At 45.3% G+C, this 13,083-nt stretch overlaps 1 protein-coding gene across 5 annotated transcripts in view; it reads right to left on the bottom strand.

The window, feature by feature from the left end:
• The window catches only part of DPYSL2 (dihydropyrimidinase like 2), a 92,433-nt gene that overhangs the window by 72,475 nt on the left and 6,875 nt on the right, over positions 1 to 13,083 (bottom strand). For 2 of the 5 annotated variants that reach the window (XM_073324855.1, XM_073324856.1), the window contains exon 1: positions 493 to 885. The exons of 2 other annotated variants lie outside the window; for them this stretch is intronic. In XM_073324855.1, coding sequence (XP_073180956.1) covers positions 493 to 531 — 39 coding nt within the window. In that variant the 5' untranslated portion in view covers positions 532 to 885. Of the gene's footprint in view, positions 1 to 160; positions 182 to 492; positions 886 to 13,083 lie in introns of those variants that run through there. One more of the 5 variants, XM_073324859.1, reaches the window with a different exon arrangement.

Genomic DNA, 13,083 nt, shown 5'->3' with positions numbered 1-13,083 from the left:
GCATCTACCATTCACTTCCCCACCCACCCCCATCCGCCCTGTGTATTAGGAGCGGCACGGGCTGCCATAAAACATCAAAGCGATACATTTTCAACTCCCCCCCCCCCCACTCGGGGCTTCGGAAACCCACGAGCCAGCTCCCTCCGTCTATTCTTCCCACCCGTGCACGCCTAAACCTGCCATCCGTTTGCTCGGACCCATGCTAGGGTCGCAGCATCCCCGAGCTGATGAGCCACGAGCCCAGCTCCGCTTCGACTGGCGCCCCACTCCTTGCAACTTCAAGGCAACCATTGTTCGCCCCGCATCCCCTGCATGTTTTCAGGACGTCTAGATAAGGCTTCCAGCGATGCTGCGGCAGAGGAGGGGTTTTTTGCAGGAGAGCGTGATCTTATCATCTTCCTGCAAAACCCCTTGCAATCACCTCCCAAGCACACAAAGGGCTTAATCCTCCCCCTCCCTCTTCTCCTTCCTTCCCCATGTCGCTACACTCACCGTGATCCGTGGAATATTTTTCTTCCCCTGATAAGACATGTCTCTTGGGAAACAACCCCCAAAACAAAAACCGGGAGGGGTTTGTTTATTGATTTTTTTTTCCTTCTTGCAAACGCTTTATTGAAATTTAAAAATATATAGATAGATATAAAATAAAATCAATTGCAATCAAAAGGAAGTGGGGCGGGGGTGGGAGAGGGGGGACGCTGGGGTCTGCAGGGGAGGAAAAGAAGCTTGCCCGGCGCTTTGCAAATCGCAGGAACCGGGACCAACAGCAGCCCCGGCGCGTCTCCCTGTCTTTGCCCCGCTCCAAGCCCAGCCCCAGAATTAGACCGAAGGAGCCAGCGGGGGGAAAAATCCCCGTTGCAATCAAAGCCCGAGCACAAGGAGGAAGCGGGAGCGCATGCGCGCTCAGCCACTCCCTTTTCCTCTGCCGAGCGCGGGGGAGGAAGCACCCGGCTCTGGCCTGGATTGGCTGGCAGCCGCCGGGATATGCAAACGAGCCCCGGCCGCTGTGCAATGGGAGGGGAGAAGAGCGGTAACATGCAAAGTGGCGCAATGGAGGAGCCGCCCTGCCCTGCCCTCCCCTCCCCTCCCCTCCCCGCGACAACCCAACCCCCGGGGCGGGCTCGAGCTGGGAGCTCGCGGCGCGGCGGTGCACGGCCCGGCTGCTGCCCCGGCTCCAGAGCCCCTGGGGAGCAGGCCAGGCCCGGCGGGGCGGGGCGGGGCGGGGCCGGGGGGGCAGCGTTGCATTGCAGCTCGCTGGATGCTGCAGCGCCCTCCTGGGCTTTGCGCCCGGGCTCCCAAAGCCCCAGCCCACGCTGCCGGTGCAATGCCCCAGCTGGCAGATATGGGGCCAAGCCAAGCCCCCTGCACGGGGCCAGAGCTCCGCCGCCGCCCACGCCCTTTACCACCAGCCACAGCGGAGGGGGATGGGGGGGGGTTGTTCCCCCTTCCCCCCCCGCCGCCCTTTCCGCTGGCGTGGCTGGAAGATGCTGCTGCGGAAGCTTGCACGGTGGGCGGTTGCTGGGTGAGATCAGCAGCAGGTTTGCAAGGGAATTGGGGGAAGGGGAGTTGCCTTTTTTTTTTTTTTTTTTAAAGGGAAAGGAGAGAACCGCATAACCCTTGGCGAAAGAAAGCATTGCCCAGCAGAACAGGGAGCTGGCTTCTAACCGAGTCCCGGCCTGATGCTCGGGGATGCTGAGCATCCGCAGCTCCCCCTGGGAGCCATAGGATGCACGGTGACTCTGAATTTCAGATCGTTATTTTGAAAGGAATATGCATGTGGATGCCATTGTTTTATTTCACACATACACCCAGACCCTCCGCGCTGCCGAGCCAGTAAATCCAATAGGAAAATTCTTTCTGGAGAGCGGGCGCAGCAGGAAATACGGCACTTTCCCTCTTTGTCCATCTCGGCCCTTCCACCTTCCTTGGCGCGATGGAGGAGGCGCTGTTTGAGACTGAACAATAGCATCAGGGCTGAGGAGAGGGGGCTAAAGGAGGGAGAGTTGTACCTGGAGCCTGAGCTCAGGGCTCCCCCCCGAAAGATCTGTGAGCCGGGTGAAAGGGGAAGGGCTCCAGCAAACTTTTAAGTACCCTGCCCCCAAAATTCTTAACAGGCCTGCATAGCAACCCACGGGTTTGGCTTTGACCAGGCCTTCCCCTTTTCGATTGGGAACAACACCTACATCATCTGATGGCCTTTTCCACCCTTCCCAAAAAATACACAAGTAGCTAAGGGGCATCCACGTTCTGCATCTCTGGCTCCCTGCAAGTCTTCAAGAAGCAGGGGTTACGCTGAGCGCCATTGGGCCATCTAGGTCACATTCATTATTAGAGCATTACCAACCCCACGGGTTCAACTATTAGGAATCCGGCCTCAAAAATCATGAGATAAGCTTAACAATCATGAGCTTTTATAAACCAATAACTCCACCCTCGTTCTATTTCTTTGCTTCCGCTTTCTGAGCCTTAAGACCATGCTTGGGTCATGTTTTCCATTTTTTTTCTCTTTGCCTAGGAGCTGGAAACTTACTTTAAAAAAAAAAAAAGAAGAAAAAGCTGAGATTCTCGCATAAACATCAGACTCCAAGAGTTAGCGTGCTAGGGAAAACAATAACGAGCAGGTGCTGGTGACACTTGTTATGCACTGTACAAGACAAAGGAAACATCCGATCCCTGGCCCCAGCATCTTACTCTCTCAAGCCATTGGAATCACCATTCCATATCATATCAGTGGCCTATCTAACCCAATACCCCATCACTGTCAGGGACAGCTGCTTGAGAGGAATGAGACAAGAGACATTTTTCATGGACAGAGGACACAAATCCATCTCTGTTTGCAGGTCTGTATGGGCCAGGTAATGACAAACTAAGGATATTATTTAAACTCCTCAGTGACAAGCGAATTATACCTGTTAAATACAGTACAAACTATAAAAGCCCTATGGATCTGAACCTGCAAGTCTTGTTACTCACACAAGTAACCCATTTGGGGCAGGGGGAAATTGCAGAAAAATTCCAGGGGGAGAGAGCAAAGTTGAGCTAGCATATGGACCGTTGAGGTTATTATATTCTATCCTGCAAAGGCTGGGGAGAGGGCCCAAAAAGTACAGTAAAAGACATAATGCAGCATATAGATCTATGAAAAGTCCAGGGCGAAAACCCCAAGTTGGGGGGGCAACTGCCCCATAGCAAATGACACCTCTGATTTGGGGGCTAATTCCATGAGTAGGGGGTTGCAGGAATCAGGCCCTTTGGATCACAAGATCCTTCCAGATCAAACATACAATGCACAAATGTAAGAGATTAAAAATTGCTTTAGTGTACCACTGCAGTGCATCTTTTTAAAGGGAACACCTGTTCCAAGAGATCAACACCAAGATCTCTCTTTTATATTAGGCTACAAGGTTGCAGGGGGAAGGTAGAGTGGAGAGAGAAAGAGACAGCTTTTCCTGAGTATACCAGGAAGCCTTACACTGGTTAATGCTCCAATCCACTAATACCTGACCAGTAACAAATGAGAACGCAGCTCGTTATCACATGATTAACTTGTTACTGCGCTGTTGAATATTTTGTTAACAATTTGAATAGAAAACACTAAATGTATCAACTTGCCCCTCCCTGGTCTGCTGCACTGGGGGAAGTTTTGATATCTCAGCACATTTTTACTGGAGACCTGGAAGTAAAATGCTGGCATCAGCAAGCCAGGAAGCTGCAAAGAAGCAGAAGTATGTCATTAGTGGCAAAGTCATACGCACAGTCTAGCATACTATGTCCAAATTAGTAGCCTGGTTTTATTATTTATTAAATTCCAAAGCACTCAGCCAGGTACAGGACACAATGTGTATAAAGCGCAGATCGGACCATTCCCAAAATTCAAGAGCTTTTGGATTTGAGGTTCCTGTTTCAAGTCCTCCATAAATTATTACTATGATAGCAAGGCCTAGAGGCTCCATCTGAGGTGAGGACCCTATTGTGCTCAGCAAGACCTAGTCTCTCTCCCCAAAGAGACAAAAGGTGGGAGAGGAAGCGGAAGCACAGAGGTGAGGTGTGATGCCAGCATCGTATAGTAGGTCAGTGGCACAGCCAAAATACGAACTCCGGCTAGTGCCCTACCTACTAGACCACACTATCTCTCTAATAAAGAAACCCATAATGCTAGTTTTCATTGGCACTTCTATTGCCGATATCATGGAGATGTTCAGAGATTCTTTCCCATCACCATATTATAAGAACTGTTATCGTACAGAACAACACAGATGAAGAAATTAGATAGCTGGTTAATAGGCTGATCCCAAACACAAGATCTGAACAGCACAAAAGACACCTAGATTCTCATCCACTCCCAGATCACAACCCCATCTCTAACCCTTATGGGCAAGGTCGAGGCCCCATTACACCAGCTGAGGGTCTTGCCCAAAATTTTTCCTTCTGGGAAGTTAAAAGACTTCAGAAGATAAATGATTTTAAAAAACAATTATTAAACTTCCTTGAAGTAGTAACTTAGAAAAGAAAACGTAGCTTATGAACTGACAGCCCATGCCTTTCTTCACATTGACCATCTTAAAAACGATGCGCCCCTGTTCTTAATGGCTCATGTTAATTAGAAACCAGTATTCTCCGAAAGATGTTTTGTATTGGAGTCTATTTTGTTTGTTTACAGGCCTTGGTTTTGCCTAAATCCACACGCTTTAAATTAAGACCAATAAATCCCAATGAAAAGTTAACTGCGGTCGTGAGTTACTAGGTTACAATGAATGGACTGGATAACAAATTTGTGACGTCCTAGTGGCTTGCGGCATAGCCCTTTTGCGATACAGCAATGCTATTACCACAAAATAAATCCTGCCCATGCACTGTGGAAAGGGAAAGAATGCATCCAGCTCTGGAAGATTTAGACAGCTGAGGAATTCAGTCCATTGATTCCTTTTGTACTCCAGAGGTATGGCTCTGCCTGCAGCAGGCTGGGAAACTTAAAATTAGAAGACACCGTAATGAACAAGCACTTTGCCAGATCCTTCTTGCCAAATGCTAAGCAGAGGGGAACTGCCAGTGAGCCCAAACCCTAAATGCCACCTTCCTGACAGCAGACAAAGGAGTGGGATGCTTAAGGTCATTGATATCACTCAAAGTCCTGGAAATTGCTGAGTGAGGGATGATGGAAGAATGTTAGTATCCCAGACCTATCTCTGCCAATGTGGCTCAATGCATCCCTCATTAAGGGTGGAATTACCCAATGCACAGAGCCTAGGCACCAATTAAATCCCAAATTAAAGAGTAAATCTTCTGCCTCTGCACCCAGGCTCGTGATAGGAGGAAGGATTCTTCCCCAAGATTGGGAATAGCTGCACTGCTGTTACATGGGAGCTATTCCTGTCCAATAGCTGAAATAGCCTCTGCAGGGCCCTATGCAAGCCCTCTTCTCCCCTCCCCACCCCTCTCAGTGTGGTGGGGGATGAGAGAATAAACGCAGAAGCAGATAGTTGTGCCTTGCATGTTCCCAGGCCTGCCCCCATCCACCCACCCACCCCATGCCACACAAGGAGTCACGCCCTGCAGGGGGTTCGTGCCCATTGACAGCCCCGACTAATCCTGCCCACCCTTTGCTCAGCACAATCACAGTGGTTTATTGGCCACTGGACCTGCCATGGCTGCAATCAGGTTTTGCCTCTACAAGGCTTAAAATGGTGCATAAGGGCTTGTGCAGGTCTTTTGCACAAGAGTGCATTTCATGTTAAAGGATCACTGTCCAGTCGGTAGGCCAAACCCTACCCGGAGTTGGAGGTGCCCACAATTCTTCATGACTCCTTCCGGTCCATGGCATGGGTTCGTAGGTCTTCAAGTTCCAGGCCTTTTCTCTTCAAACTTCCCTTGACAGAGTTTCCATCCTATCCTCCATCTTCCATGTCTGATCTTGCTGTCCTCTTCCTCCCCTGCTTTCTCTGCTGGTCGTTCTTCTCCCATTGTTATCACATGTCCCACCCACCTCCAACACGTACTCTCCAGGCTATCAATGGGCGTGACAAGTTCATCTTCTTCCTAATTTCTTCCATGTGTACTTTGTCTACCCTCTGCTTGCTTACCATTGTCCTCCTCGGTATATCATTTCGACCTCCTGTATCTTCTTTTCTTCCATCTCTGTAAGACTTCCTCTTTCCAAACAATAGAGCAGGCAGGGACAAACACATTCAGCATGCACTTCTTCCTTTCAATTATTGACTTAATTGCCAGACCCACCGTACTCCTGCCACCTTTTTCACTGCTACCCATGCACACTGGGTTCTTCATTTCCATTCCCCAAATCTCTCTGATGGCACTACGTGTTCTTCCCAAGTGCCCAAAATCTTCGGTTTCTGCTTCCCTCCTCAAGCCTCACTCAACAGCTCCTCTTCTGTATCCCCAACTTGCATAACATCAGTCGTCTTCGTGTTTTCCTTCAGACCACCGTCTTCAAACACACATGCCCGCTCTGATACCATCTCAGGTCCTATAGATTGAATTTAATAGAGAATGAGCATCTCTTTCACTTCCAGATTCTCCGCTGGTGTAAATCAGCATAGTTCAATTGACTTCAGCAGAGCTACACCTCTTTATACCAGCTGAGGATATGGCTCAATAGGGGTTTTGGAATATCCTAGCAAATGTAGGAAAGCAGTGTTTCCCAAAGTGTGGTACGCAGACCCCTGGGTTTCAAGGGGTACGCGGCAGAATTTATTTTACTTTATCATCGGGTTTTTTTAGCAGCAGAAAACAATTCACTAAAATTTAATATATGAGAATGATGTACACTTGTACAGTAGAAATACGCACAGGTGTACATTGTAACTAATATGATAGCACGTTCAGTAACATCGGATAGCACAGCAGAGCCGACGCAAACCACGCGTGCGCGTTACCGCGGCTCAGGCAATACACTGGCCTTTGTGGCACGTGCAGAAGGCATGTTGATGGATAAAAGATAAAAGTGAATAACTACTAGTAGTAATCTAAAGATTGTAGCAAGTACATACTTGGTGTGTATTAATATACACAATTTCTCTTTTTGTTAAACCCATTTACAATGGATCGCTGGCTAAAACCAGGAAGTTTGAAACGTACAAAAGAAAATTACGAAGGAAATACGAATGTTAGTGATAATTATGCTGAAAAATGCAGTGATATGGCGACATCAGACAATTGTGATGACAAAATCAGTGAACCATGTGAACCATCTGTAAGTTTATTGAATGCAAAGAAAACAAAAAAAGCCCGCAAATCTGCTGAAGAATATCTTAAACTGCGATTTTCATGGACTGGCGATGAGGTGGAGCCCATTCCACTATGTGTGATTTGTTACGAGACTCTCACAAATGAAGGTATGAAACCATCCAACCTAAAATACTATTTCGATAGCAAACAAAGAATACGAGGGAAAACCTGTAGAATTCTTCAAGAATAGGCGCAAAGATCTCCAAAAGTCCCAGAAAACAATTCGTAATGTGACGGGAGGTGAAAATATGAAAGCTTTGGCAGCTTCCGATAGTGTGGCGTACTTAATTGCAAAGTCCAGAGCTGCTGAAGTGATTGGTGAGACATTAGTAAAACCTGCAGCCAAAGTAATGGTGCAAGTGATGATTGGAGACAAGGCTAGCAAAGGTATAGATTATGTCCCCCTCTCAAATAACACGGTTCATCGCAGAATCACAGATATGACCGAAAACATAAAGCTGCAATTACTGTTAAGAGTACAGAAGAGTCACTACTATCCACTGCAAGCGGATGAATCCACTGATATTGTGAAGTTAGCTAATCTTTTGTTGTTTGTCAGATATGAGCTGAATAATGAAGTCCACGATGATATTTTGTTCTGCCAACCTATGCCAATACATACAACTGGAGAAGCTATTTTTAAAGCTATTGATGACTTTATCAAAAACAATGACTTGCATTGGAGTCGTTGTGTTGGAATAAGCACAGATGGCCCCAAAGCCATGACTGGTTCGAAGAAAGGAGCTGTTGCACGTATTCAAGCTTTTGCGCCGGAAGCAAAATCGACTCATTGTTGCATTCACAGGGAACCACTCGCCATCCAGAACATGGAGGCAGATCTAAAGCAAGTACTGGATGAAGCTGTGAAAATAATCAATTTTGTGAAAGGCCTCCCTCTGAACGCCCGGCTGTTTTCTCAGCTTTGTGATGAGAGAGGCAATGATTACACACAACTCCTATTTCACACTGAAGTGCGTTGGCTTTCGCGTGGAAAAGTTCTGAATCGCCTGTTTGAGCTGCGAGAAGAACTGCAAGTTTTTTTACGTGAAACCTTTAACCTGCAAGACTGTATACTCAACTGGAGATGGCTATGCAAACTAGCACATATTGCAGATATCTTTGCTCATTTAAACAACCTCAATCTATCTTTGTTGCAAGGGAAACTCATCTCCATATTCCATGTTCAAGACAAAGTGAGCGCCATGGTTGCAAAATTGAAACTGTGGCATGAACGTCTTAGTCGTCGTGAACTGGATTCCTTTCCATCTCTTCATGACTTAGTAATAAACTCGACTAACGAACTTGATAGTGATGTGTTACAAACCATGAAACAGCATTTGGAAAGCTTGCAGAAAGATCTTTGGAAGTATTTCCCTGAACCAGATAGCACCTTTGAATGGATAAGGAACCCTTTTATCATCAATGTTCAAACATTGCCAAATAACCTCTCTGCTTCAGAAGAACAGCTCTTGGAGCTGGCTTCAGATAGCTTCCTGAAAACAAAATTTGAGCAAAATACACTGACGTCATTTTGGTTGGGTGTTAGCTCTGAATATCCAGCTCTATTGGACAAAGCTGTCAAGTATCTTCTGCCTTTTCCCACCTCGTATTTGTGCGAGATCAGATTCTCTGCACTGTTGGGCATCAAAACAAAAAAAACAAAATTGTCTTATTGATGTGGAGCCCCAGCTTCGTCTTAAGATCACAAACATCGAGCCAGATATCCCCGCGATAGTGTCTGGTCAAAAGCAGTTCCATCCCTCGCACTGAATAGTTTGGTTTGTACTGAAAATTTTTCAAGACTGAAAGAGTAAGTATTAAAACTAGTGCTTTCTTCACGAACCTAGCCAAACCAGCGTATTTTAATTTCAGAATTATACAAATTCACCATATATATATATATAATATATATAAACACACACGGGCGCGCGCTGTTCTGCCAGACTGTTGAGTCGCTTCTATTATTTTAATTATTTATAGTACAGTTTCTATATGTAATTATTATTTCTATTAAAATTTTTGTTTCAACTGTATGTAATATAATTTTGCATTTATTTCTAACAAACATTTAATACAGAATGAAACGAATTAGGAGTGCATTATAAAAATGTGGCAACCACCCCCCATCCTCCAAATTATCTTCACCGGAGAAGGGGTATGCCGGTAAGACAAGTGTCTCAAAAGGGGTACACAACAGCTGTAAGTTTGGGAAACACTGTAGTAGAGAATTACATTCCCACTATAAATTACAGGATGGTTCAAGTGAAAATCTAGAGAAAGGATCTCTTTCTCTATTTAAGTCTCTAGGATTTTTGAGTAATTGCAGTTGGACCCTGCTGAGTTTCTACAACATCCTGTTGGTTTTATCCCTATTAAATTCTTTACAGGTTTTCCATAAGGACATTTTGTGATGGCATGAGAACAGAAACATATATTTTGAAGTGCAATGAAAGGAGGGATCGGGGTGGGTTTAAACCTTCCCTGGTAGTTCTGGAAACTCCACAACAGCATCAGCTTTAGTATGTGAGAAGCAAGTTAGAAACAGATTGGTTTCACTCAACCAGCTTTATATTTTTTTCCTAGGAAAACAGACATGTTAGATGACAGATAAATGCTAATATGCCACCCCCATTAGCTGCTCCTCCTGTCACCTGAGTCAACGGGAGTCTTTTTATTGCCTTCAGGAGAAGCAGGGTTAGGCCAATAGAGATTTCACTTATTCATAACTCAGGCCCTGATCAGCACGCGTAGATTGCTACACCAGCACAGAGCCCCATTGACTGGCATGCCTTGTGCGTACAACATTCCACCCGCATGCCATCAAGTGCTGGAAGGGTTAGAGGGGAATTGGTAAATATCTGTAGGGATACATTTGTCCCTCCCAAAAGGTGATGAAAGAAATGTCTACCGTTAATAGCTATAAATTACAAAGGGGAACTTCTGTCACTAGTGGGATGGGGGGTATTTTCTTTTGACCACTAATAAATGTTACAGCTTAAGTTAAATGCACACGGGGGTCAAATAAGCTATGATGATGAGCTACAATCTTATATGACTATTTTCAGCCTCTACAGACAGACATTCTGAATAAATAGTATCTGAAGTTTTGAGTGGAGGGTTTATTTTCCATTTGCGCAAACAAGTCAATAAAAGCAAATCAAAGTGTTTGTCTCTGGATTAAGTTTTCGTTGTTGCTCTTAATATCTTGAGAAACGTAAAGACGGTTCTGACTGAACCATAAGGGCTTACGTAAGAGCTGTTGTCGCCAAGGTTTGAACCTACAACCTCCAGAGTTAAAGCCTGAATGAACTCCCAGAGGTTGAGCTGAAGCACTAAGGCTAGGAGTCAAATTTTCTATGGCTTTCAATGGGAATGAGGGACCTAGCTCCCTTAAACCCCTTTGAAAGTCCCAGCCCCCTGGCTGGAAGCTTTCACAGACATATATGCTCTTTGGATCAGGCATAGAGGGGCATACATAACACACACAGAATGGTTTTTATGCTCATATCCCGAGGACAGATGAAGTTTATCCCAAGCATTTCAGGCCCACAGCTGTACTAAGATAAGCTCCCACACTTTCCTAACTGTTGTTGTTATTACTACGACGTACTAATACTTTGTATTAGCTAGTAGGCAAGGGGTAGAAAATAAGACAGAAAATATCACAGTGCTACTAACTAAATCCATGGTGCACCCACACCTTGAATGCTGTGTCCAGTTATGATAGCCTCATCTCACAAAAAGAACATAGTGGAACTGGGGAAAGGTTCAGAGAAGGGCAACAAAGATGTTCAAGGGTATGGAATAGCTTCCGTATGAGGAGAACTGAAAAGATTACGCCATTCATCTTAGAAAACAGACGATTTAGGGGGGACAAGACAGAGGTCTATAAACTCGTGAAGGGTGTAGAAAAAGTGAATTGAGAAGTATTATTTACCCTTTCACACAATAGAAAAACCATGGGTCACTCAAAGAAATTAATAGGCAGAAGGATTAATACAAATGAGGAAATACTTTCTTCACATAATGTAACCTGTGGAACTCATTTTCATGGGTTGTCGTGATGGCCAAAAGTATAACTTGGTTAAAAAAAAAGAACTGCGGAAGTTCATGGGGGATAGGTCCATCAACGGCTACCAGCCAAGATGGCCAGGGATGTAACCCCATGCTTGGGGCAACCCTAAACCTCTGACTGCCAGAAGTTGTGAGGAGAAGACAGGGTAGATCTCTCCAAAATTGCCCTGTTCTGTACACTCTTCCTGGAGCTCTGGTACTGGCCACTGTTGGAGGCATGATACTGGGCTAGATAGACCATTGGTCTGGCCCAGCATGGCAGTTCTTATGTTCGTACAGATTGCAGAAGCACCTCAGCGTCCCAGTCAGGGATCATGGCCCCGTTGTGCTAGGCGCTGTAAAAAAACATAATAAAAAGATGGTCTCTGCCCCGAAGAGCTCACGATCTAAGCACTCTAAGGTTATCATTTTGGTCATCACTGCAACTGAACATAGGCCTTCCAGAGCTCAAGCATGTGCCCCTACAGCTTAACCTAAAGAACGAGCTAGGAAATGTAGCAGACTCATGTCATCTGTGAACATGAACAGTGGGTTCAACTACTCTTATTTCACTGGGGGAAATTCTGACTGCATGACTGAGAAAAAAAATCTGGGTAGATCTTGCCACCAAAAAACCATTTGGTATCAATACCATGGAGCTTATCTTTTCTCTCGGATCTTCTGAAGAATGGGAATCTCCTTTGTGCTTGAAAATTGATTAGTCTCTTAGGTGCCACAAATACTCCTTTTCTTTTTGCGAATACAGACTAACACGGCTGCTACTCAGAAACAGAACAAAGGTTGTTGATTCTGGCTATATTAGGCCCAGATCCTCAAAGGTATTTAGGAGTTGGGCCTTAGATCCTTTCGCAAGTTTGCTCCCAAATGAAGACTCCCTTTAGGGGTTCAAATGAGGGAACCGTTTATGTAGAACAGCCATATTAGCATTATTCTAGCTGGGATGCAGAGCTTGCTGACAAAATAATGTCTCACCTCTCCAACAACCTAGTGGGTACGGAATCAAATTTAACATACTGCAGATATGACAAAGGATATGAGGAATTAGACACAGCCTTGTCTGCAACAGATTTGGGCCAGACCTGGAAGGCTGCCTTGTAGCTGATAAAACAAGCTAATCATTTAAAACTATGTTCCTATTATTTGTATTTCAGTGGCACTCAAAGCACTTGATTACTTCCCCATTGTGCCCCATCAGCACTGTAAATACACAAGAAGACAAGGAGCATCTGGGCCAAACAGTGGAGCCTCTTTAGTCCAAATGGTATTTGTTGGCACCATATCAAAGACCCTGGTTCTTTTCTGCATCAGAAGGAATGATGAGCAAATTGGTAAATTCATGATAAGCACTTAATAGAAAACTATGCTCTCAGAATGTGTGGCATCCCCTTCCATGTGAATTGGTGTCTTAAAGAGGGATCCAGGAAGCTTGCAGGCTTTTGTTTGGTTTTCCAGTAGCCAGACAAATGATTATGATCCATTGGGAGAATATGCAAGTCATTTCTCCGTGTAATTATTTTGCAAGTAGTGATTATCAAATCAAGGCTAGAGAAATTACAGGAATCGTAACAAATTAAACTTGGAACAGCATTTCCAGCTGTTTGGAACAACCTCTCTTGTGCTTTGCACAACGGCTCCATTAGCATTCCAAAGTCTATGATTGTTTGTGCTCTGTACAATGTCCTGTTAGTCATTATTTGTTGCAGGGATGGGCAAGCATGATCATGAGAGCTTGAGGATTTTGCAACAACCCCAGTTATTTTGCAG

This window comes from Lepidochelys kempii, chromosome 26 (genome assembly GCF_965140265.1).
Source record: "Lepidochelys kempii isolate rLepKem1 chromosome 26, rLepKem1.hap2, whole genome shotgun sequence".
NCBI classification, from domain to species: domain Eukaryota; kingdom Metazoa; phylum Chordata; order Testudines; family Cheloniidae; genus Lepidochelys; species Lepidochelys kempii.
The sequence above is the reverse complement of the archived record's forward strand: the minus strand, read 5'-3'. Positions and strand labels throughout refer to the sequence as shown.